Source organism: Triticum aestivum, chromosome 7B (assembly GCF_018294505.1).
Source record: "Triticum aestivum cultivar Chinese Spring chromosome 7B, IWGSC CS RefSeq v2.1, whole genome shotgun sequence".
Lineage (NCBI taxonomy): Eukaryota > Viridiplantae > Streptophyta > Magnoliopsida > Poales > Poaceae > Triticum > Triticum aestivum.
The window spans coordinates 449,019,086-449,046,157 of NC_057813.1; the positions used below are offsets into that span (position 1 = coordinate 449,019,086).

The 27,072-nt window shown below is 46.1% G+C and overlaps 1 protein-coding gene across 4 annotated transcripts; it reads right to left on the reverse strand.

The window, feature by feature from the left end:
* Positions 1-7,881: 7,881 nt before the first annotated feature.
* Positions 7,882-14,683, reverse strand: LOC123159085 (uncharacterized). Of its 4 annotated transcripts, none has more exons than XM_044576890.1 (19): positions 14,416-14,683; positions 14,277-14,342; positions 14,018-14,191; positions 13,135-13,209; positions 12,937-13,063; positions 12,799-12,863; positions 12,605-12,678; positions 12,358-12,467; positions 11,977-12,014; positions 11,526-11,676; positions 11,262-11,429; positions 10,979-11,053; positions 10,713-10,849; positions 10,005-10,074; positions 9,877-9,923; positions 9,047-9,229; positions 8,807-8,938; positions 8,562-8,704; positions 7,882-8,374 (listed from the first exon to the last, which is right to left on the reverse strand). In XM_044576890.1, exons 1-18 carry the CDS (start codon positions 14,680-14,682, stop codon positions 8,567-8,569), a joined length of 2,097 nt encoding a protein of 698 aa, XP_044432825.1. In that variant the 5' UTR covers position 14,683; the 3' UTR covers positions 7,882-8,374; positions 8,562-8,566. The 4 variants fall into 4 exon arrangements, 3 of the variants coding, with proteins under 3 accessions (XP_044432825.1, XP_044432823.1, XP_044432822.1); XM_044576888.1 differs by having other exon boundaries at positions 7,882-8,369; positions 9,047-9,227; positions 9,833-9,923; XM_044576887.1 differs by having other exon boundaries at positions 9,047-9,227; positions 9,833-9,923.
* Positions 14,684-27,072: the final 12,389 nt, after the last annotated feature.

Here is a 27,072-nt window from a genome sequence, read left to right on the forward strand (position 1 = left end):
CGATAGTCAGTCGCTGATCAATAGACGATGCTACATCCAGTGGGTGTGCTTCATTCTGTCCCGTGCATGCATGGTTGGATCAATGGGATCGTGCAATAATTGGCTGAGCAATGTCGTGTGTGTAGCAGCACTCATCACAATGTTGCTTTCAGGAGTATCATTCAAGGTTTGGACCCGGAAAAAATACCTCTCAAGGCTAGGGGCTTTTACTTGGAGTAATTAACATGTATGACTACCCTTTTCTAGGAAAACTTGATTGGGTATTTACATGTATGACTACCCTTTTCTAGGAAAACTTGACTGGGTATTTGCATCCCCTAAATACACATCTTCATACCTTGACACTATAGCAATCCCCTTGGCTAGAACCACAAATGATCATGTCTAAGATTTCATAATAATAGTTTAAAGGGTCAAATCTTCAGATTTGAGGAGTACTGGTTGGAATTTGAGGGCTTCTAAGACATTGTACAGAACAACTGGAATAATATTACTTTCTATAGCAACTCTAAATAAGATCTTGTCAAAAGATTTAGATCTATTCTTAAAGGATTGTTGAGTATCGTGATTATTAGGAAAGTTAGGATAGCGTGGGATATTATTCTACCTTGCATTGTACTTCAAGATGATCATGTACTCCTATATATATGTCCACGAGGCTCAAGCAATACAACAAATATCTCTCCAATATCCCTCTCTCCCTTCTAACATGGTATCAGCCTTATCTCGATCCTAAACCCTAACCGTCGCCGCTTCCGCACCCGCGCGCCGTCCCCGGTGCGGTTGGCCTCTATGACCGTTGCTGGGGGCCACGCCGCCCGTACCTAGGGTTCGTCCGCCGATTACGTTGATCGATTGCCCTAGAAAGTCTTTTTCCTGATCTGTTGATGGGGTTTCTTTCTCTCTCGCCGATCGATTGGTCGGTGATCTTTTTTAATTCTCCAATCTAAGATCGGATTGAGTCGCTCGTCCCCCGTCGTTCATCTGCGTAGGTACTCCGACGTTGGACCGCAGCCTGCACTAACTCTCGTGCGGCGTCATACAAGGCCACCGCATGCGCACGCGTCCCACGCGGGCGTGGTTGCCGCTGGTGTGGCCGGCCGCTCGCGTTGACCCAGTGGACAACACGTCCATGCATGGATCTGGTTGCGTCCCGATCTCCTGCTAACTCTCGTGTCACTGTTGGGTTGCACGCTCCTGCTACGTCCGGCGGAGCGCACGACGTCGGGTTCCTCCGTTTTCAGGTTTCGTGAAGATCGACATCAAGTACAACGCTTTATCGTTGAGCAATGGGTTACCGCTGCGTCACCTAGTCGGGCCACAACACCGTCGTCCCGTGGTTCTCTCCGTGGCTGCACCGATCCACGCCGCCGCTGCGTCGCTCCTTCGGGCCGTAGCGCCGCGGCTCGTGGTCTTCGTCATCGCCCTGAGGTCGTTCCCGTGGTTGCACCAACCTGCGCGCTGCCACTGCGTCGCCTCTTCGGGCCGTAGTACCGCTGCGGTCAGCCGCCGCCCCGAGGTCGTCCGCTCCAGGCCGTCCCTGAGGCTGCACCGACCCTCGCGTTGCCGTTGTGTCGCCCCGTCAGGCCGTAGCAAGCATGGCACGCGGTCCTTGCAACCGCCCTGAGGTCTTCCTGCCGTCACCCCGACCCGGGCGTTGCCGCTGCGTCGCCTTTCGGGTCGTAGCGTCGCGGCGTGCGGTCCACTCCGCCGTCCCCGCGCATCGACTTCTACGTGGTATGTGTCGCGCCGCCTTCCTAGGTGTGACGCCCGGATATTTAGGCTACAGTAATCCCCCACTAATGGTGCCATGTCATCACATAACTGTTGCTAATCCTCACTTAATCCAAATCATATTTCAAATTCAAATTCAAATTAAAGTCCAAAATTAAAGTTTCTCAAACATGCAAAATAAAATGTTCAAAGTGTGGCAAATATTACATAACTAATTATGGTGGTGACCTAACACTTTTGCAAAATATTTAGATACCCCTTTTGTGAATATATCAGTGGCTAAAAAGAGTTATTAAATGCCTTTTAAATTATAGAAATACTAAACTATTTTATTTGAACCTCGTACTAAATGTGGCAGTGGTATAATTAGTAAAAGAAATTTAGGTGTTATTACTATATTTTATAAAGCCAATTGCTATTCAAAAATAAAAGAAAAATAAAATTGTAAAAGAAAATAACAAAAAGAAAACCCCTGGGCCTAGCCCACCTAGGCTGGCCCAGCCAGCCCACCTACCCCATCGGTCGCCTTCTCCTACTGTTCTCCTGGCGCGACCGCTACAGGGGTGCGTCCCCATCCGACCAGCTCGCCGGTGCCGCCCCGAGAGGATAAGGGCGTCGTCCCCTCGACGCCTCGCGCCCTCCCCTCCACTCACCGCTCCCCACTTGCGCCCCTCTCTCTCTCTCTCTCTCTCTCTCTCTCTCTCTCTCTCTCTCTCTCTCTCTCTCTCTCTCTCTCGTCCACGCACTCGTCCTCTCCTCCAGATCCATCACCGAGCGCGACCGTCGCCGCCCGCCTCACTCTGTCGTGGCCATCGGGCACCTCTCGCCTTGTCGTTGCATCCATGAAGACCGCCGTCGTCCGCTGCGTCCACTACGGAGACGAAACGAGCCGGAACCTCCTCCATCGCCTCGCGCCCTTCCATCGACCGACGCCGCTGCAACCGCGTCGATCCACCTCGCCTCTGCGCTCCTAATCTTTCGCGGGCCACCTTGAGCCACCCGGTGAGCGCCGCTTCTTCCCCTCTCTTCGCGCATCTTTTCTGCACCCGTAGCCTAGCTAACCGTCGTGTCCGGAGCTCGCCTCCGCGGCCGTGACCCGTCGTCGCCGTTGTTCGGCTCAACCGAGCACCTAGATGTGCTCGGCACACTCCCAAGAGGCCAACTCCGCCCCCAACTCGCCTTGCCATGCTCCCCTGCACTCAAACCTCGAGCTCGCCCGAGGTCGTCGCAGTCTGCTGCTGCTGCGCATTGCTGCTCACCGGGCCACGCTCGTGCGTGCCCACGCCGCGCCTTGGCCGCGCGCCCCACGCCCCAGACCGCGCCTTCGTGCGCACCCGCGCACCCGTCGCTCCCCTGCTGCCTCGCCACTGCCCGCGTTCCCCTCGGCCGCGCCCCTGGACGCCCCTCCCCGCGCTCGTCTTGCCTGGCGCCTCGCCTGCGGTGGCCCCTGCGGCCCCGCCTCTCCGTCGGCCGGCCCAGCCACCACCGCGGCCCCGCACGGCGCTCGCCCCAGCTTCCCCTTGCTGGTGCCCCATCCGCTACCCCGCCTCGCCTGTGTGCGCGCCCGCCTGGGGTCGCGTGGCCTCCGCCGCGTCGCGACCTGCCGCCCCCCCTCGCCGCTCCGGCCGGCGCCCTCCGCAGCTACCCTGCCGACGCTCCTGCTGGCCTCGTCGAGGCCATGGCCTTGCCCGGGCGTAGCGCCCCTCGAGCACGGGTGCCCGCCCGTTAACCCGCACCGGCCCGCTGGCCTTAGGCCACTTGCCTATGGGCCCCACGCGCCCTGGCCTTAAAAAAAGAGAAGATAAGAAAACAATTAATTAATTAGTTAAGTAATTAATTAAAAAGTTAATTAACTTAATTAAATGGGTAAGTAATCTCTAATTAGTTAGGTGAGTCAATGACAGGGGGCCCACCCCCTGTTGACTAGTCAAACGTTGACTGGTCAACTGGGACCCCCTGGCCCACCTGTTAGCCACTGGGTACACTTTTGTGTACAGTGTGCTGGGTGCGCCTAGCATTTTAGTATTTATTTTTTGTATTAAAATTAATTTTAAAATATTATTAAAACTTTGAAAATTAATAGAAATTAAACCGTAACTCAGATGGAAAAGTTTTCTACATGAAAGTTGTTCAGAATTTCAAGCCGAATCCGGATACGCGGTCCGTTCGTCTGCCACACGTCTCTAGCATAGCGAACCTGCAAACTTTCCCCTCCGGTTCATCTGTTTGACAAACGTCCGGGACCGGGAAAACTTTCCCAAATGGTATCCCACTTCACCAGTATCGTGTAACACCGTGTTAGAACACCTCTAGCCCCGCTTATGATCATGTTGTGCATATGTTTGCGTGTATTTACTGTTTCTTCCCCCTCTTCTATCCGATAGACCCTGAGACCGCTGTTGATGCCCCTGTGATCGACTACGTCGACGACGACCCTCCTTCTTGTCTGAGCAACCAGGCAAGCCCCCCCCCCCCTTGATCATCCCAATATCGCACATTATATACTCTCATGCTTGCATTAGATTTTGCTACTGTTATTGTTTGCTCCTATTCTGATGCATAGCCTGCTTTTGTACCTACTATTGTTACCTACATGCTTATCCTAAACTGCTTAGTATAGGTTGGTTAGTGATCCATCAGTGACCCCCACCTTGTCCTTGTTGCCCCTGCTTCATCATCGACGACTCGATCAACGTGATCGACGACCAGAGCCCGACACCTCACATCACATCACGCCCCTTTAGTTGCTCGACTCTGCAGAGCTACTATCGAGTGCCGAGGGTGATCCCTCATAACGCACTCCTGATGATAATTTTGTAGTGTAGCTATTAGGTCGTGGTCATCGAGGGTGATTTCCTCTTTCACCATTCCCGATACGGCTCTGTCGTTCAACACCTCAAGTGTGAACCTCGAGGGTGGTCCCTCTTACGTTCACCTTGATGATTACATTGAGTGGAATCCACCGGGGGCGATTCCTCAGGTTTTCCCCTTGATGTTTGGACACACGGTTACCTTGACTTTACTTGAGACCTTGGTGAAAGTCAGGCGGGCCCGAAGAGCACCCGCAAGATAATGACGTGGCACGGCCAGGCATTCTAGGCCCTTGTCGTAAGTCCACGAGACGGGGCGATGGGGTCACTTTCGATCGTGAGTCTCTGCTCGTCTCCGCAAGCTAATAATACACTATGGTTTGGGTACTTGTTCTGAGTTGGCCTTTGGCCTTTACGCACTAAACACCACGCGAGAATAGATATGGGCCTCGACGTCGTGGTATCAGCCGAAGCTTTGTCAGACGTCCAGTTTAGCAGTGCGGCACGGCTGGGCCGACACCATCCTATAGTGGTGGAGCCTGGTCTGCCCTGCTCGCAACGACCCAGAGTGCAATGGGCGATGGGCCCAGACCCCGGAGTGCTTAGGAGGTAGACCGACGGGGACCTCTCTGCTGAGCCTAGGTAGGGCTGCGACATGTTGATCTTCCGAGGCCGGGCATTGACCCCAGAAAGGTGTGTCCGGCCAGAGCGATCGAGGTGTTGGGTAACGTGGTGCACCCCTGCAGGGAAGATTATCTATTAATAGTCGTGTCCACAGTAACGGACGTTCAGACTTATATCCTGATCTTATACAAATGGATACTTGAGATATGTGGCTCCGGGATTGCTTTCTCGCAGGGAGTCGAGGAAGGATCTCTGGGCATTAATGTTACAACATGCTTGTTAAATATAAATTGTTGTTCTTTACTCTTCTACATGTTGTAAGATGCTCGGAGCTGCGTGAAGATGCTAGTCTTCGATAGGCTAGGCTTTCCCCCTCTATTCTGGCATTCTGCAGTTCAGTCCACAGATACAACCCTTCCATTTGATACAAATGCATACTTAGTATAGATCTGATGCTTGCGAGTACTTTGGATGAGTACTCACGGTTGCTTTGCTACCCCCTTTTCCCCCTTCTTTCTTCTTTCCGGTTGATGCAACCAGATGGTGGATCCTTGGAGCCAGATGCCACCGCCGATGGATGCTACTACGTAGAGACCGCCGACGACCAGGAGTAGTTAGGAGGTCCCAGGCAGGAGGCCTTGCCTCTTCGATCGTTGATGTTTGTGCTATCCTTCTTAAGGCAAAATTTGTCTAACTTATGTCTGTACTCAGATATTGTTGCTTCCGTGGACTCTTGTGTATTGAGCTTGTATTCGAGCCCTCGAGGCCCCTGGCTTGTAATATGAAGCTTGTATTATTTCATTTTGTGTCTAGAGTTGTGTTGTGATATCTTCCCATGAGTCCTTGATCTTGATCGTACACATTTGCGTGTATGATTAGTGTACGATCGAATCAGGGGCGTCACACTAGGCGCAGCAACGCCACCGTCTGCGCCGGTCATCGTCGTGCTCTCAGGTTCTTCCTCGCCTACTTCAAGCACCGTCGCCACGCTTCAGACCTAGCCGCCGCCGCCGCCTCAGGCCGACGATGCCGCTCTTCTTCCCGGTCCACGACGACTACCTCGACACCGGCCACCCGAACTCGATATCGACCACAGCGTCCATCGCACGACTACCTCGACAAAGGGCTACCACCTTGCATGAGCAACCTCATCGGTTTTCTCTCCAGCCATGACTTCCGCGATGCATCGACCGTTACGACTGTGGGGGAGGGGGGTGTCCATTGGCTTGCCTTCGGATTCTTCTCCAGTCTCACCGTCTGTGTGGTTGTTGTGACTGCGGGGGATGTTGAGTATCACGATTATTAGAAAAGCTAGGATGGCATAGGATATTATTTTACCTTGCCTTGTACTCCAAGATAATCATGCACTCTTATATATATATGCTCATGAGGCTCAAGCAATACAACAACTATTCCACCAATATCTCTCTCTCCCTTCTAACAAGGACTTAAAACATGAAGCAAAAACTTTCCAACCGTCAAGAAACTAATTGAACAATAATTCTATGTTCTTGCCCTATTGGATGGTCTTGAAGATCAAAGGCCATTTTACATACAAGAAGGTAATTTTAGAAAGGCCCTTATTGAGCACACCGCAAAACTGGTTGAGGAAAAGAGATTATATTGGAGGAGAAAAAAAAGGCAAATACTAGATGGCAAAATTAGGAGATGAAAACACATTTTTCATACTAGTGCACCTCAGAATTACAAGCATACATATCCTCTTCAAAATGTGATGATGGTTTATCTGCTAATGATCAATTGACTAGAGGGATCAGGTACTTCTAATGGTGTCTCTATGCAATTTAATATCAAGCACCTATCAGAGACTATGGTTTAAGTCATCTAGAAAATCCATTCGCCAATGAGAAAATTTTATGAAATTATCACGAACATGCCCAATGATAAATCCCCTGGACTTGATGGGTTTGATGGTCTCTCATGAAAAAATGCCTGCACATCATCAATGAACAGCTTTACAAGCTATGCTTTGATTTCTATGATAGCAGAGTGAACCTCCAGAGTGACCACGATGCATTTATTGCCCCTATCCCTAAGAAAGCCAATCCTGAATGTCATTCTGAATTTAGGCCTATCTCCCTTCTGAGTATGCCCATCAAAATAATCACAAAACTGCTCACAAATAGACTTTAAATGGTATAACTTCCATTCTCAATAAAAACCAGCGTGGGTTTATTAAAAACAAAACTATTTAGGGTTGCCTCTCTTGGGTCTTTGAATACCTTCAGATATGTCAGAAAAATGTCTGAACATGCTTATGTAAAAAATATTACTCCCTCTGTTCACTTTTGTAAGACGTTTTAGACAGCTGAAATTGAACAGTAGCACCGATCTCTAGCTCCCAGACAAATGTCCTTTGTGTTTTGAGTCATATGGGCTTCAGACCAATATAAAGCTCACCTTAGTCTGCCTGCTTCCACAAGTTGGACTACTTCTCTGACTTCAACTCTGACTTCGCCATGGGTGGCAGTAGTGATGCCAGGAAGATGCGTTGTGTCAGTACTCACAAGAATTGTTACATACTCTACTTTTTTGTGAAAAGGCTCGTTATGTATTTAGTGTTAACATTTTGGAGACAGCTCTCAATTTCTCGCCAATCTCGCAACTTCCCAACCAACCATGGAATATAGACGAAGACAAAACAGTTCGTAAAAAAATGAACACAGAACACAAGGGACACAGTCCCAGGAAAACTTGACACACATGTTCTGATGGTTGTCTGGAATCTCGGTAAAGACACCAAAACTAGTAAGTACAAGATCCTCACTGGAATTTTGAGTGAACATTCTACGCATGGTCCACCATGCCCGATAGTGTCTTTGTTTGCATCTCTTTATCAAATTCCCACGTGTGCTGGACAGTGATGAGCACCAGTAACTAGCAAACCTCAGAAATAGGTGCCGTCCATCTTAATCAATGCATATGCAACATCACTATGATATCAACAATTCTACAGATTAATTATGTAAATAATTGAACTGGTCCACGGAAAACCATTATCTTGATCAAGCACCATTTTCCCCTCCTAGAGGAGCAACAACTGTTTGTTATCATTCAGATATTATCTGTGATTTACTAGCCATGGTCGGTTGTGGTACCAGCGAGAATGTAGGGCCAAACCAGTTTCCGTGGTTGGTGCGGGCGACTATGTGTAGCATGTAGCTCCCATAAGTTGTTGCGCTGTCCTAGATGGCGACAAAATAAAATTTTAAGTTCTAACAATACCCTGTTTTCTCAAGAGTACTTTGAATATCATGAAGACAGACTAGAACTATAAGCAGAGTAGAGGAAGCGGGTTGATTATACATAAACAACATGTTGCAAACACACTACTGCACATTTTACGCTGGAACTATATGTTAACAGAAATACCTATGTCAAGAAAGGAGTTCAGTTGCTCTTTGGATAAGCACTTCCTTTGAACCTCCAACTTTTGCCTTTTTTGCACTGAGAAAGCACTTTAGATCGGCAACTGTAAGCAGACGCAGCTCACCTCGCTTATGATGATCTATCACCTGAAAGCATTTTATGTCAAGTTATTAATCTATTGAGTTAATGCCAAAAGAAGTATATATACACCTAGCTTGCCCTCTCAAACACAAATAAATGACAGACACCTTCGCAGTTAACTCATCCTTGTCAACATCTGGCTTTGTTTTTGTCTTTGTTGTTGAAGTTGACTCATCCTTAACACTTCCTGGCTTTGCCTTTGTCACCTTTTTAGTAACATCCTTTTGATGATCTATTGCCTGAAAAAATTTAATCCCGAACTATAACTTCATTGTTGAAATCACCTCATACATAACTAAACAGTTCGCAGAGATTATCATCGATAAAAAGAAAATTAGGGAACTCACCTTTTTGGTTAGCTCGTCTTTGACAACTTCTGGCTTTCTTTTCGATGTTGTAGCAGCAGTTATCTCATTCTTGCCAACCATAGACTTCGATTTTGTCGGTTTTACTTTTGTTCTGAACACATCCTTCTGAATATCTAGTACTGATGCTGTGTCTTGCGGGACATTAGGTGCATAATCTTTACTGTGAACACAATAATATCTGAGTTAGCACTACTGAAATGGCAACTAAGACTATTGTGTTCAAGTTCAGCTACAAATATTCCAGTAGGTTTGCGATTCACAAACTATTGCATGTGCAGTGTCAAGCAGAAAGAATGACAAATTCCTTGAATTCCTAGATAACAGCTTCCATTCTATGGTACTTTGTAAAACTGATGCAAATAAGTACTACCCTTCCTCGATCCCAGTCCAGAACATTTTTTGTTTTATGCACCCACATCATCCAATTACCCACAAAAAGCTTGACGATGCTACATGTATATATAGCTGCATATTTTCACTACATAGTACATAAGCTATCTTCAAACTCCAAATTTCGCACTGTGTGTACACACTAAACAAAACAACAATACTACGAGAAAAAACTCAGTGGCTTGGTGCCCCTTCCCCGTTGAGCAGTTATTAATCTGTTGAGTTACATTTTTATTCTTTTATATGAAGTACGAGATATCTCACCTTAAGACGCTTTCATTCCCGTATAGTATCGACAAGATCCAAATTTACTTATGCAAACAAATATATTGTGCTTAAACTTCTTATTTGTTAGAATTAACAGTATTCTCTCACATAGCAAATAATATGAGAAAAATAAATAAAGGGCATTGACATATCTTCCTCGTATCCAAGCTCCTCTTTTCACAACAATCCTTTTGGTGCACTGCACAGGAAATATGGATGATTAGATCCTGTACGTGTTAGTACAATTGATATGTCTGGAACAGTCCCTGATTCGTAATACCTTTTACAGTTCCTCCTTCACCACTGTTTTCTAGAATCTCTGCATGGTTCCTTTTAGGATTCCCAGAAGTCTGCAAGGATGATGGGCCACGTTCAAAATTCAAGTCCCATAAATAATACAGCACATTGGTACCAATCCATGTTCGAATCAGGGTATGTAAGATAAATTTGTTTATTATTACTCCGTCCGTCCGGAAATACTTGTCGGAGAAATGGATGTATCTAGACGTATTTTAGTTCTAGATACATCCATTTTTATCCATATCTCCGACAAGTATTTCCAGACGGAGGGAGTATAATATATAGTCCCACAAAAAGAAGAAGGCATCTAGCGGGAAAATATACAATCAGATGACGTAAGAAAATCACTCCATGGTGTTTCTGTATAATCAACCCGCTTCCTCTACTATATGGGAAATTAATTGCCACCGAATCTTAGACACCCCAGCGATGTGGCGACTAACCACCACGGCTCCAACTTGCGACACAATGGCAGCATGCCTTGGCGTGGGGAGGCGCTGCTACAAATCCTAGACGCCCCAGAGATGTGGCTTCGAACCACCATGGCTCCTGTTACTGAATCGGATAATGAAACGGGAATGAAAAGCCGACCAAGATTGGAGTTCAACTATGGTTGGAGCGCATCCGGTAACTATGATCCAAACACACTAGATCAAAGGTGTGGACACCCTTTTGGGTAAATGTATACCTGAATGACTTCCTTGAGAAGACTTGCACTTGATGAATCGACAGGATTAGCATGGCTTGCTTTAGGAAAACTTCCAAGTGATGATTTTGGTAGGCTGGTTTCACTCGATCTGTTTGAACTATCAGCATCAGATTGTTCTGATGCAAAAGATAGTACAAAGTGAAATTGTAGTTTCTTTTTCTAGTAAAAGGAATCTGCTAACTAAGAAATTGAATTGACTATGGGACGATCAACAAACACAAATTTACAGATGTAATAATATTTACCAGAAGAACAGCTTGTTTTGTTTTTATCTGCTCGTTTACTTCTGCTAAATGAAGGCTTCAATAATGTTATTTGCGCTGCAGAAGATATTTTAATACAGAAGAACTGCAGTCACTCAGTTGAACTGTGAAGAAAATGAGACTGTCATAATTAATGAGGTACGTAGATAAAACTCAATTAGCATAATTACCTATTAGGAACAAGCAACATGACTTATTAACCTGATTATTTGTTTGCATTTCCTAACAATGAAAATCAACAAAAAGAAGAGAAATCTAGTCTTACATTTGAATGAACTGGTTAGGACAACAGACTGTGATTGACAACCATGCTTGATGGAATGTGTGTCATCGCCAGTGCCAGCATCATCCAAAGACTGAGCTATCTCAACTTTGGTATTGCACAATTTGGCAGCCAAAGAGCAAAAGACAGCTGGTTTTGGGGTGCGGAAGTCTTGTGATAGTAAAAATACACATGCATTTAGTAAAAACAGGCGGTGAATCAATTATTCAGCCGTACAGGCAAAAAAGTTCATTCGACAAAACATACCTAAAGTCAATGATTGGTCTTTGGCCATAAAACTTGGACGAACTAAACGAAGATCCTCTGAATTTTCGGTTCTTGCAGTGTGCATTGCCAGTTTACTTGTGGCTTTATCCCAAGTAGGCAGAGTAGCCGTGCAGTTAACTACCAGTTGTTCCTGCAACATTACAGCCCACCTTAAAAACAACAGAGACCTACTATGCCCAATTCGTATAATTACATACTGGCAGATAAAGGTTCACATAGTTCAAAATGACAAATTCATATTGAAACGGATAGCGGTGATTTATTAATACAAGCGAAGTGCTTGCATGAACAGCAATATGTACAAAGAAGAAAATATAAATAGTCTTTAACGTGCATTTTTGTACCATTTTATAGTATGATGTCAAGAAAAGGAAAACGATATGAGGCGTTGTGACAGCAGCTTTATTTACTTGAAAGGTTAGTTGATTACCTTGATTACTAGTTGGCTCTGACCAAAGAAATTCCAAGCTAAAATAAGAAGCAAACGTCAGGTATGATCCAACATAGTTATTATTTCTCGCATTCTAAAAAAAATAGTCCCTAGTCATTGAGTAAAGATAAACAGCAATATTAGTATGATCCGACATAGGATCTGAACACACATCCCAAGGGACCAGACTTATGATTATCCTGTAGATACCATATGTCTTTTACGCTTAAATGCTAATCCATATCTACACTGCCATGCATAACTCTCATACAACACCAGGAAACATGGTTTTCAGCAACTCCTGATTACAACAACTAGAAGCATGTATGCCAATTCACAGTTATAGAGGATATTTCTACCAGACAACAGAATACTCATCACCTTTCAACAATTCTATAAAGGACCGCATGGAAGACATTGCCTTTGATGCTCTAACAGATTTTGGGGCAGGCTGAAGCCCCGGACCTTGGAGGACAAATGGAGAAGGCAACCTACATAAGTTGGATAAAGGTAATTAAAGCAGAACATCAGATGCATGTTGACATGGAACTGATAAATAATAATGATCGGCATATTAATAACAACTGTAACAGCACTGAATGTACAATTGTACTTGAAAAATCATAACCATTGATTCTCGCAGGAAGCTCCGCATGTTAGTTTAACTGCTGCATGGTAACTGTAGTTCATCTCCAGACCATGCTACAGAACGCAAAATTTGTGAAATGGGAACAAAATGTTAAATACAGGAAATACTCCTGAGGGAAAGCATACCAAATCAAAAATAAATATTGAGATGGTAGGAAATGCCAAATATACCACCTTAACTGAGCAAAGCTCTGTAAAGCTGTCCAAGATCTGTCCAGAAGGAGGTAGTTCACTAAAACCTATGAAAGTAAAACAAATATCTTGAGAAGAATGTGAGATGATGTAGCAAGTAATACTAAAACTCTAGCTTACCAATCACATGGCCTTCTTGTAATGTTGGAAGAATTGCACAAGCTGTCTGGAGGTTATAACCATCCAAGCTTACTTCCTTAATATGTTGGAACGTTTCCATCACATTGGAGCTAGCAACATCTGAGATCTAGCAGCAATACATAATAATTAACTAAGCTAGTTTTTGTTGTAAGGTGCCCAATGAACAATGAAGAATACCTCAAGTGTAGTAAAGCGAAATGCATCAGGTGAGACAACAAACTCATAATCATCATTTAGTCCAGATCTGACTTCCTGTACCAATTCGACAACCAAAGATGGTAAGCTACAAAATCATATAATATCAAAGGCTCGTATTAAGACAGACAATGACAATTAACGGAAATAGTGTAGCCAAACCATTTAATAGCTCATTTGCAACAAGCAACAGAAAACAAATTTGAGAGAGAACAACAATTTGTGTAACACTACAAAAAGCACTCTATCTCGATACAGTCTGTGGTTTTCTATATAGTAATACGGAGTACTTGCCCGGTTGACTGAAATAAATTATTTCACCATCTTTGGTAGCAGAAGGCCAAACATTGCCTGTATTTTATATGAACCATAGTGGGCTTATGCTCGAATAACAGAAGTATGTTAGTGCACTCACATTCTGATGCTCAACCGGAAATGCTTAACAAGAGGTTCACGAGTTGGTCATGGCAACAGGATGTACACATGATACTAATGAAGGGATGAACACTTGAGTTGCAAAGACGGCACTTAAGTTCTGAAGTTAACTGATAATTCCTGTGTCCCAGCAATCTACAGGTTGATTTTGGTACAATAAATTTTATTAAGTTCGGACTGCATAAAGCTTGCTCTAACCAAGCTTAGGCAATGCAGTTGGCTTCTGTACAGGCTAAAAAATGATGACTGCTGCATGGGTGTTGGTCATGTGCTTTCCACAGTAATTTTCCATCCATTCTGGATCAGGCTTGAATTGATCAATTAGTACCATGCACAATCATGTGCGCATATGCAGACTAGGCATGGCATTTATATACACACCAACATGCAGCAATCCAAAGCTACGTGAACATGGTGAAAAGCAGCATACCACATTCAACACGCAGAGATCAGTCCTCTCCTCGCTCGCTGCAAACATCGACTGGGCGTATATGCTGTCCCCGACAAAGCTCCATCCACGCTCAAGCATCAGACATCGCAGTCCACACTCAACCGCTTTTGCAACCAGCGCGCCTGAGCACACCACCTCCTCCTCCTCGCCAACCTTACAACGGAGGACGCAAAATTGCTAAATTAGCCAGCAAATACTCGTAGCATCAAAACGTCGAGCAGGTGAGGGACACGCTCACCGAGGAGCCTGTGAAGGCAGCCGCGATCTCGGAGGCCACCTGGGCGGCCGCGTGGGACTGGCATCTCTGCAATGATCAGAACCCACGGGTCACGTCTCTTCGCCAAGGACGGAACGAAAGCGAAGCAGTTGAGCGAGACCTGGTAGACCACGAGGGCGTCGGCTGGGGACTGGGGGAGGCACGCGAGACGGTGGCGGCGGGACAGCCTGCAGCAGAGGATGTCGAGGTCGAGGGATGGAACTGCGGCGGAGAAGGAGACCTGCCGGAGGAGGAACGGCGGCGACGGGGCGGAGGATGAGGTGACGGGGACAGCGCGCACGAGGACCTTGTTGCGGAACATGGCGAGTGTGCCCGGCCCTGAACCTTCTGAATCTTCTGCAACAGCACCTCTGAAGAATGGCGACATGCCGGTTCAGTACAACTTCAGCGATCAGGATGCAACCGGGGGAACGAAAACCAGAGATCCAACGGCTGCTGAGGCCCCCTCCTATCCATAACAAAGCTACTACCTCCTTTCCGATTTATAGGGCTCAATTCAAAAATCTCACCAACTATTATTTGGTTTTAGGCTTTTAGCCCAAGTTTGCCTTGCCAAATATTCGGCTAGGCAAAATTTTGATCAAACATTTTTCTTACTCCTTAGTTGGCTAACATTCACAAGCAAATGAACTAGAATTGACAATCCCTCGTTATTACCACTAAAGTTGTTATAGTGATGTAATACCCATCAAAACCGGTTAGTATTTATTTGAAAAATACTCTAATTCCGCCGTTTGATTCCAATGTAACATCAATCGCCTCATGCAATTGCCATGTGCCATGTGGGCCTCGCGCACTAGCATCTCTCTCTCTCTCTCTCTCGCTCTCTCTCTCTCTCATCTCCTCCTATCCAGATCAGGACAGGGCACGGGAACCGTTGTCACCACTGTCGAGGGTTGCTCCCTTTCTCCTCCTCATCCCCCACCCATGTTTGAAGGATGTTGCAAGCCCTGTTGCCCCACCACGAATGCTGCAATCCCAAACATTTGCCGCCCACAAACGATGACATCATTGCGCTGCCGCTACAAGCAGCGCCCGGGGACGAAGGCACGAAGCACCATTGCAACGCCCCAGGAGATAGCATGTTGTTGCACTGCAACATGGAGCCGGCTATGAGTGAGGGCATCGCCGGTTGGTAGCATCACAACTGATGTGAGGTCATCGGTGCTGCAATGGAGCTTCCGCCGTGGTCGTCAGTGCTACAATGGAGCATCGTTGTTCTCTTACCACCCGATCGTGCTGCAAGGAGTGGTGTGAGATGAGCGGCGGCGATGCTGTGATGCACCGACGTTGTGGGATGGTGAGGTTGTAGGGAGTGGTGTGGATGGGGTGCGGGATTGGTGCATGAGTGTTGCCGGGTAGCAATAGAGCATCACCGGTGCTACGCCGTCGGAGCATCGCCGGTTGATGCAACCATCTCTTGAAACACCCAGAGCTCGCCAGGGTTGCATGTTGCAATCATGACCGATGCGTGACGAGCTTGCCGACGGTATTGCTCTCGACTGACCGACAACTCGTCTACTGCAATTTGAGGGTTGCATCTGGTGCACGCATGCGCGCGACCCGATGGTTGGAGGTGCTACGGGAGACATGAGCATGTAGGGATGGGAGCGATGGCATGGTTCTGTCATTAGGGGATCTAGAACCATGTCAGATTGTATTAAAGAAAATCAACTGCTGCCAAACGACTTATCTTTTCCTAAGATCAGGCGGTTGATTCCTAGAAGACGCCTTTTTTTACGAGAGAAAAAATTGTTTAGTTGTGTGTTTAGGGTGGTTTGGTTCACACCTTCGGCTAACGACCAACAGTATGTCGAGCGCCAATCTACGTCAAGATTCGAAAAGTCGTTTGTGTATTTCATGTATTCTCCGTCATATATCCCTCCAAGTATATCTATAATTGCATCGTAAATAGAAAGCAATATAAATGTTTATGTGGGGTCGTTTAGGTAAAACCTCATGCAAAATCCTAAGGATTGGAGTGGAAAGGGCATCATAATCTTTTCTTTTTCTTCTCCTTTGATTTTGAAATTCAGTAAACCAAATCAGCCTTTGCCACGCCCACGCGCATGCACGATGCACAAACACAAACATGCAATGCGGCCATAGTAGCTATCGAGGTTTGAGATCTACTGCCAAACATTGTTGTTTCATTGTTTGCATAAAAGTATCTCTCGTCACCAACTTTTTATTACTTGTAAACTGAGCGTACTTCGGATGATTAGCTTTCTTGTGGTGGAACCATTCTAGGATTCAAGTCCTATACTAAGCATTGGTGCTCGTTTTTTTTGAATTTATGTCAGTCTTTTCGATGATGTTCGTTCGGTGCTAGGAAACATTCCCATCGACTACCAGGCGTCAATGGTTACTTCGTCAATCTCAAGATATTGTTCATATCGGCAGGACGTATGTACGTGCACTCACATAAGTTAATGTATGCTCATATTTGTGGGTATCTGCAGTTGTACTATGTTGGCTTTTCTTATGGCTTGTATTGTTATATAAACTCTTTTCTGTATTATGTTTTGCGTTTTTTGAGAGAAAAATCATCGATAATGTGTCGGTGACGCTCTTGAGTGTCGTTTTTCCTCCTTGGAGGCGCTGTCGTGCGTTGTCCTTGTTGGGAAACGTAGTAATTCAAAAAAAAATCCTACAATCACGCAATATCTATCTAGGACATGCATAGCAACAAGACGGGAGAGTGAGTCCGGGTACCCTCGTAGACCGAAAGCGGAAGCGTTTAGTAACGCGGTTGATGTAGTCGAATGTCTTCACGATCCAACCGATCCAAGTACCGAACATATGGCACCTCCGTGTTCAGCACACGTTCAACACGATGACGTCCCTCGTGCTCTTGATCCAGTTGAGGACGAGGGAGAGTTCCGTCAGCACGACAACGTGGCGACGGTGATGATGAAGTTACCAGCGCAGGGCTTCGCCTAAGCACTACGACGACATGACCGAGGGGTTAAACTGTGGAGGGGGCACCGCACACGGCTAGGAGATTGTCTGTTGTGCTTTGGGGTGCCCCCTTGGCAACGTATATAAAGGAGGGAGGAAGAGAGGCCGGCGGCCAGGAGGGGCGCGCCAAGGGGGGAGTCCTACTTGGACTCCTAGTCCAATTAGGATTCGCCCCCCCTCCCTTTTCCTTTCTTCCACCAGAGGGAAAGGAAAGGAGGGGAGAAGGAGAAGGAAGGAGGGGTCGCGCCCCCACCCCTTGTCCAATTCGGTTTGGGCAGGGGGGAGGCGCGCGCCATCTCGTGGCCCTTCTTCCCTCTCTCCACTAAAGCCCACTAAGGCCCGTTAACTTCCCCGGGGGTTCCGGTAACCCCTCGGTACTCCGGAAAATACCCGAATCACTCGGAACCATTCCGATGTCCGAATATAACCTTCCAATATATGAATCTTTACCTCTCGACCATTTCGAGACTCCTCGTCGTGTCCGTGATCTCATCCGGGACTCCGAACAAACTTCGATCATCAAATCACATAACTCATAATACAAATCGTCATCGTACATTAAGCGTGTGTACCCTATGGGTTCGAGAACCATGTATACATTATCGAGACACATCTCCTATCAATAACTAATAGCGAAACCTGGATGCTCATATTGGCTCCTACATATTCTATGAAGATCTTTATCGGTCCAACCACACAACAACATACGTTGTTCCCTTTGTCATCGGTATGTTACTGGCCCGAGATTCGATCGTCGGTATCATCATACCTAGTTCAATCTCGTTACCGGCAAGTCTCTTTACTCTTTCCGTAATGCTACATCTGAAGGAAATATGCCCTAGAGGCAATAATATAGTTATTATTTATTTCCTTATTTCATGATAAATGTTTATTATTCATGCTAGAATTGTATTAACCGGAAACATGATACATGTGTGAATACATAGACAAACTGAGTGTCACTAGTATGCCTCTACTTGACTAGCTCATTAATCAAAGATGGTTATGTTTTTCCTAGCCATGGACAAAGAGTTGTCATTTGATTAACAGGATCACATCATTAGGAGAATGATGTGATTGACTTGACCCATTCCGTTAGCTTAGCACTTGATCGTTTAGTATGTTGCTATTGCTTTCTTCATGACTTATACATGTTCATGTGACTATGAGATTATGCAACTCCTGTTTACCGGAGGAACACTTTGTGTGCTACCAAACGTCGCAACGTAACTGGGTGATTATAAAGGTGCTCTACAGGTGTCTCCAAAGGTACTTGTTGGGTTGGCGTATTTCGAGATTAGGATTTGTCACTCCGATTGTCGGAGAGGTATCTCTGGGCCCACTCCGTAATGCACATCACTATAAGCCTTGCAAGCATTGCAACTAATTAGTTAGTTGCGGGGTGATGTATTATGGAACGAGTAAAGAGACTTGCTGGTAACGAGATTGGACTAGGTATTGAGATACCGACGATCAAATCTCGGACAAGTAACATACCGATGACAAAGGGAACAACATATGTTGTTATGCGGTTTGACCGATAAAGATCTTCGTAGAATATGTGGGAGCCAATATGAGCATCTAGGTTCCGCTATTGGTTATTGACCGGAAACGTGTTTCGGTCATGTCTACATTGTTCTCGAACCCGTAGGGTCCGCACGCTTAAGGTTTTGATGACAGTTACATTATAAGTTTATGTGTTTTGATGTACCGAAGGAGTTCGGAGTCCCGGATGAGATCTAGGACATGACGAGGAGTCTCGAAATGGTCGATACGTAAAGATCGATATATTGAACGACTATATTCGGACTTCGGAAAGGTTCCGAGTGATTCGGGTATTTTTCGGAGTACCGAAGAGTTACGAGAATTCGCCGGGGAGTATATGGGCCTTATTGGGCCATACGAGAATAGAGGAGAGAGGCCGGAAGGAAGGAGTCGCGCTGTCCCCCTCTAGTCCGAATTGGACAAGGGGTGCAGCCCCCTTTTCCTTCCTCCTCTCCCCCTCTTTCCTTCTCTCCTACTCCAACAAGGGAAGGAGGAGTCCTACTCCCGGTGGGAGTAGGACTCCCCCCTTTGGCGCGCCCTCCTCCTTGGCCGGCCGCCTCCCCCCTTACTCCTTTATCTACGGGGGCAGGGGGCAACCCATAGACACAACAATTGATCCCTTGGATCTCTTAGCCGTGCGTGGTGCCCCCCTCCACCATAGTCCATCTCGATAATATCATAGCAGTGCTTAGGCGAAGCCCTGCGTCGGTAGAACATCATCATCATCACCACGCCGTCGTGCTGACGGAACTCTCCCTTGATACTCGGCTAGATCGGAGTTCGAGGGACGTCATCGAGCTGAACGTGTGCTAGAACTCGGAGGTGCCATAGTTTTGGTGCTTGATCGGTCGGGCCGTGAAGACGTACGACTACATCAACCACGTTGTGCTAACGCTTCCGCTTTCGGTCTACGAGGGTACGTAGACAACACTCTCCCCTCTCGTTGCTATGCATCACCATGATCTTGCATGTGCGTAGGAATTTTTTTGAAATTACTACGTTCCCCAACAACATCCCGCAACTAACTCATTAGTCACATTGCTTGCAAGGCTTATAGTGATGAGCATTACCGAGAGGGCCTAGAGATACCTCTCCGATACACGGAGTGACAAATCCTAATCTTGATGTATGCCAACCCAACAAACACCTTCGGAGACACCTGTAGAGCATATTTATAATCACCCAGTTACGTTGTGATGTTTGATAGCACACAAGGTGTTCCTCCGGTATTCGGGAGTTGCATAATTTCATAGTCAGAGGAACATATATAAGTCATGAAGAAAGTAGTAGCAATAAAACTGAATGGATGGGTCTTGTCCATCACATCATTCTCTAATGTTGTGATCCCATTTATCAAATGACAACACATGTCTATGGTCAGGAAACATAACCATCTTTGATTAACGAGCTAGTCAAGTAGAGGCATACTAGGGACACTGTGTATTGTCTATGTATTCACACATGTACTAAGTTTCCGGTTAATACAATTCTAGCATGAATAATAAATATTTATCATGATATAAGGAAATGTAAATAACAACTTTATTATTGCCTCTAGGGCATATTTCCTTCAGTCTCCCACTTGCACTAGAGTCAATAATCTAGATTACAAAGTAATGATTCTATCATCCATGGAGTCTTGGTCCTGATAATGTTTTTCTCGTGGAAGAGGCTTAGTCAACGAGTCTGCAACATTCAGATCTGTATGTTGGGGAACGTTGCAGAAAATTAAAAATTTTCCTACGGTTTCACCAAGATCCATCTATGAGTTCATCTAAGCAACGAGTCAAGGGAGAGAGTTTGCATCTACATACCACTTGTAGATCACGAGCGGAAGCTTGCCAAGGGGATGGTGATGATGGAGTCGTACTCGAACGTGATTCGGATCACCGATGTCCAAGTGCTGAACGGACAACACCTCCGCGTTCAACACACGTACGGGACGGGAGACGTCTCCTCCTTCTTGATCCAGCAAGGGGAAAGGAGAGGTTGAGGAAGGCAGCTCCAACGGCAGCACGACGGCGTGGTGTAGTTGGTGCAGCAGTATTCCGACGGAGCTTCGCCAAGCACGTACGGAGGAGGAGAGGTGTTGGGGAGGGGAGGGGCTGCGCCTTGAGTTGTGTGTTAGCAGCCCTCCCCTCACCCCTCTATATATAGGAGGAGAAGGGGCAAGGGGGGCCAGCCCTCTAGGGGAAACCCTAGAGGGGGGCGGCGGCCAAGGGGTGGGGGGCTTGCCCCCCAAGCAAGGGGGGTGCGCCCCCTTTAGGGTTTCCCCCCCAACCCTAGGCGCATGGGCCCAAGGGGGGGGGCGCCAAGCCCACTAGGGGCTGGCTGCTATCCCTACGCAGCCCAAGTGGCCCCCCGAGATGGGTGGTCCCTCCCGGTGGACCCCCGGAACCCCTCCGATGGCCCTGGTACAATACTGATAAGCCCCCAAAACTTTCCGGTGTCTGTATAACAACTTCCCATATATAAAACTTCACCTCCGGACTATTCCGGAACTCCTCGTGACGTCCGGGATCTCATCCGGGACTCCGAACAACATTCGGTAATCACATACTTGTCTTCCTGATAACCCTAGCGTCACCGAACCTTAAGTGTGTAGACCCTACGGGTTCGGGAGACATGCAGACATGACTGAGACTCTCCGGTCAATAACCAACAGCGGGATCTGGATACCCATGTTGGCTCCCACATGCTCCTCGATGATGTCATCGGATGAATCACGATGTCGAGGATTCGATCAAACCCCGTATACAATTCCCTTTGTCAATCGGTACGTTACATGCCCGAGACTCGATCGTCAGTATCCCAATACCTCGTTCAGTCTCGTTACCGGCAAGTCACTTTACTCGTACCGTAATGCATGATCCCGTGATCAAACACTTGGTCACTTTGAGCTCATTATGATGATGCATTACCGAGTGGGCCCAGAGATACCTCTCCATCATACGGAGTGACAAATCCCAGTCTCGATCCGTGTCAACCCAACAGACACTTTCGAAGATACCTGTAATGCACCTTTATAGTCACCCAGTTACGTTGTGATGTTTGATACACCCAAAGCACTCCTACGGTATTCGGGAGTTACACGATCTCATGGTCGAAGGAAGAGATACTTGACATTGGAAAAGCTCTAGCAAACGAACTAACCGACCTTTGTGCTATGCTTAGGATTGGGTCTTGTCCATCACATCATTCTCCTAATGATGTGATCCCGTTATCAACGATATCCAATGTCCATAGCCAGGAAACCATGACTATCTGTTGATCACAACGAGCTAGTCAACTAGAGGCTCACTAGGGACATATTGTGGTCTATGTATTCACATGTGTATTACGATTTCCGTATAATACAGTTATAGCATGAATAAAAGACAATTATCATGAACAATGAAATATAATAATACTTTTATTATTGCCTCTAGGGCATATTTCCAACAGTCTCCCACTTGCACTAGAGTCAACAATCTAGTTACATTGTGATGAATCGAACACCCATAGAGTTCTGGTGTTGATCATGTTTCGCTCGCGAGAGAGGTTTAGTCAACGGATCTGCGACATTCAGATCCGTATGCACTTTGCAAATTTCTATGTCTCCATCTTGAACATTTTCACGGATGGAGTTGAAATGACGCTTGATGTGCCTGGTCTTCTTGTGAAATCTGGGCTCCTTCGCAAGGGCAATAGCTCCAGTATTGTCACAGAAAAGTTTGATTGGCCCCGACGCATTGGGTATGACTCCTAGGTCGGTGATGAACTCCTTCACCCAAATCGCTTCATGCGCTGCCTCCGAGGCTGCCATGTACTCCGCTTCACACGTAGATCCCGCCACGACGCTCTGCTTGCAGCTGCACCAGCTTACTGCTCCACCATTCAACATATACACGTATCCGGTTTGTGACTTAGAGTCATCCGGATCTGAGTCGAAGCTAGCGTCGACGTAACCCTTTACGACAAGCTCTTCGTCTCCTCCATAAACGAGAAACATGTCCTTTGTCCTTTTCAGGTACTTCAGGATATTCTTGACCGCTGTCCAGTGTTCCTTGCCGGGATTACCTTGGTATCTTGCTACCAAACTCACGGCAAGGTTTACATCAGGTCTGGTACACAGCATGGCATACATAATAGATCCTATGGCTGAAGCATAGGGGATGAGACTCATCTCTTCTTTATCTTTTGCCGTGGTCGGTGACTGAGCCGAGCTCAATCTCACACCTTGTAACATAGGCAAGAACCCTTTCTTGGACTGATCCATTTTGAACCTTTTCAAAATCTTATCAAGGTATGTGCTTTGTGAAAGACCTATGAGGCGTCTCGATCTATCTCTATAGATCTTGATGCCTAATATATAAGCAGCTTCTCCAAGGTCCTTCATTGAAAAACACTTATTCAAGTAGGCCTTAATGCTGTCTAGAAATTCTATATTATTTCCCATCAAGAGTATGTCATCTACATATAATATGAGAAATGCTACAGAGCTCCCACTCACTTTCTTGTAAATGCAGGCTTCTCCATAAGTCTGCATAAACCCAAACGCTTTGATCATCTCATCAAAGCGAATATTCCAACTCCGAGATGCTTGCACCAGCCCATAAATGGATCGCTGGAGCTTGCATACTTTGTTAGCATTCTTAGGATCGACAAAACCTTCCGGTTGTATCATATACAGTTCTTCCTTAAGATGCCCGTTAAGGAATGCCGTTTTGACGTCCATCTGCCATATCTCATAATCATAGTATGCGGCAATTGCTAACATGATTCGGACGGACTTAAGCTTCGCTACGGGAGAGAAAGTCTCATCGTAGTCAATCCCTTGAACTTGCCGATAACCCTTAGCGACAAGTCGAGCTTTGTAGATGGTGACATTACCATCCGCGTCCGTCTTCTTCTTAAAGATCCATTTGTTTTCTATCGCTCGCCGATCATCGGGAAAGTCAGTCAAAGTCCATACTTTGTTTTCATACATGGATTCTATCTCGGATTTCATGGCTTCTAGCCATTTGTTGGAATCTGGGCCCGCCATTGCTTCTTCATAGTTCGAAGGTTCACCGTTGTCTAACAACATGATTTCTAGGACAGGGTTGCCGTACCACTCTGGTGCGGAACGTGTCCTTGTGGACCTACGAAGTTCAGTAGCAACTTGATCCGAAGTACCTTGATCATCATCATTGGTTTCCTCTTCAGCTGGTGTGGGCATCACAGGAACATTTTCCTGAGCTGCACCACTATCCCGTTCGAGAGGTAGTACTTCATCGAGTTCTACTTTCCTCCCACTTACTTCTTTCGAGAGAAATTCTTTTTCCAGAAAGCATCCGTTCTTGGCAACAAAGATCTTGCCCTCGGATCTTAAGTAGAAGGTATACCCTACAGTTTCCTTAGGGTACCCTATGAAGACGCATTTTTCCGACTTGGGTTCGAGCTTTTCAGGTTGAAGTTTCTTGACATAAGCATCGCATCCCCAAACTTTTAGAAACGACAGCTTAGGTTTCTTCCCAAACCATAATTCATACGGTGTCGTCTCAACGGATTTAGACGGTGCCCTATTTAAAGTGAATGTAGCTGTCTCTTGAGCGTATCCCCAAAATGATAGTGGTAAATCGGTAAGAGACATCATAGACCGCACCATATCCAATAGAGTGCGATTACGACGTTCAGACACACCGTTACGCTGAGGTGTTCCAGGCGGCGTGAGTTGTGAAATGATTCCACATTTCCTTAAGTGTGTACCAAAATCGTGACTTAAGTATTCTCCTCCACGATCTGATCGTAAGAATTTTATCTTTCGGTCACGTTGATTCTCTACTTCATTCTGAAATTCCTTGAACTTTTCAAAGGTCTCAGACTTGTGTTTCATCAAGTAGACATACCCATATCTACTCAAGTCATCTGTGAGAGTGAGAACATAACGATATCCTCCGCGAGCCTCAACACTCATTGGACCGCACACATTGGTATGTATGATTTCCAACAAGTTGGTTGCTCGCTCCATTGTTCCGGAGAACAGAGTCTTGGTCATCTTGCCCATGAGGCATGGTTCGCATGTGTCAAATGATTCATAATCGAGAGACTCTAAAAGTCCATCAGCATGGAGCTTCTTCATGCGCTTGGCACCAATGTGACCAAGGCGGCAGTGCCACAAGTATGTGGGACTATCGTTATCAACTTTACATCTTTTGGTATTCACGCTATGAATATGTGTAACACTACGTTAGAGATTCATTAAGAATAAACCATTGACCATCGGAGCATGACCATAGAACATATCTCTCATATAAATAGAACAACCATTATTCTCGGACTTAAATGAGTAGCCATCTCGTATTAAACGAGATCCAGATACAATGTTCATGCTCAAACTTGGCACCAAATAACAATTATTAAGGTTCAAAACTAATCCCGTAGGTAAATGTAGAGGTAGCGTGCCGACGGCGATCACATCGACTCTGGAACCATTCCCGACGCGCATCGTCACCTCGTCCTTCGCCAGTCTCCGCTTATTCCGCAGCTCCTGCTGTGAGTTACAAATATGAGCAATGGCACCGGTATCAAATACCCAGGAGTTACTACGAGTACTGGTAAGGTACACATCAATTACATGTATATCAAATATACCTTTAGTGTTGCCGGCCTTCTTATCCGCTAAGTATTTGGGGCAGTTCCGCTTCTAGTGACCCTTCCCCTTGCAATAAAAACACTCAGTCTCAGGCTTGGGTCCATTCTTTGACTTCTTCCCGGCAACTGGCTTACCGGGCGCGGCAACCTCTTTGCCGTCCTTCTTGAAGTTCTTCTTACCCTTGCCCTTCTTGAACTTAGTGGTCTTATTGACCATCAACACTTGATGTTCTTTCTTGATTTCAACCTCTGCTGACTTCAGCATAGAAAATACTTCAGGAATGGTCTTTACCATCCCCTGCATATTGTAGTTCATCACAAAGCTCTTGTAGCTTGGTGGGAGCGACTGAAGGATTCTATCAATGACTGCCTCATCAGGGAGGTTAATATTCAGCTGGGTCATACGGTTGTGCAACCCAGACATCTTGAGTATGTGCTCACTAACAGAACTATTTTCCTCCATCTTACAACTATAGAACTTGTCGGAGACGTCATATCTCTCGACCCGGGCGTGAGCTTGAAAAACTAGTTTCAGCTCTTCGAACATCTCATATGCTCCGTGATGCTCAAAACGCTTTTGGAGCCCCGGTTCTAAGCTGTAAAGCATGCCGCACTGAACGAGGGAGTAATCATCAGCACGAGACTGCCAAGCATTCATAATGTCTTGGTTCTCTGGGACGGGAGCGTCACCTAGCGGTCCTTCTAGGACATATTGTTTCCTGGCAGCTATGAGGATGATCCTCAGGTTCCGGACCCAGTCCGTATAGTTGCTGCCATCATCTTTCAGCTTGGTTTTCTCTAGGAACGCGTTGAAGTTCATGTTGACATGAGCGTTGGCCATTTGATCTACAAGACATATTTGCAAAGGTTTTTAGACTAAGTTCATGATAATTAAGTTCTAATCAAATTATGAACTCCCACTCAGATTAGACATCCCTCTAGTCATCTAAGTGTTACACGATCCGAGTCGACTAGCCCGTGTCCGATCATCACGTGAGACGGACTAGTCATCGTCGGTGAACATCTTCATGTTGATCGTATCTTCCATACGACTCGTGTTCGACCTTTCGGTCTCCGTGTTCCGAGGCCATGCCTGCACATGCTAGGCTCGTCAAGTTAACCCTAAGTGTTTTCGCTGTGTAAAACTGTCTTACACCCGTTGTATGTGAACGTAAGAATCCATCACACCCGATCATCACGTGGTGCTTAGAAGCGACGAACTGTAGCAACGGTGCACAGTTAGGGGAGAACACTTCTTGAAATTTTTGTAAGGGATCATCTTATTTACTACCGTCGTCCTAAGTAAACAAGATGCATAAACATAATAAACATCACATGCAATTATATAGTTGTGACATGATATGGCCAATATCATATAGCTCCATTGATCTCCATCTTCGGGGCTCCATGATCATCTTGTCACCGGCTTGACACCATGATCTCCATCATCACGATCTCCATCATCGTGTCTTCATGAAGTTGTCACGCCAACGACTACTTCTACTTCTATGGCTAACGCGTTTAGCAATAAAGTAAAGTAAGTTACATGGCGTTCTTCAATGACACGCAGGTCATACAAAAATAAAGACAACTCCTATGGCTCCTGCCGGTTGTCATACTCATCGACATGCAAGTC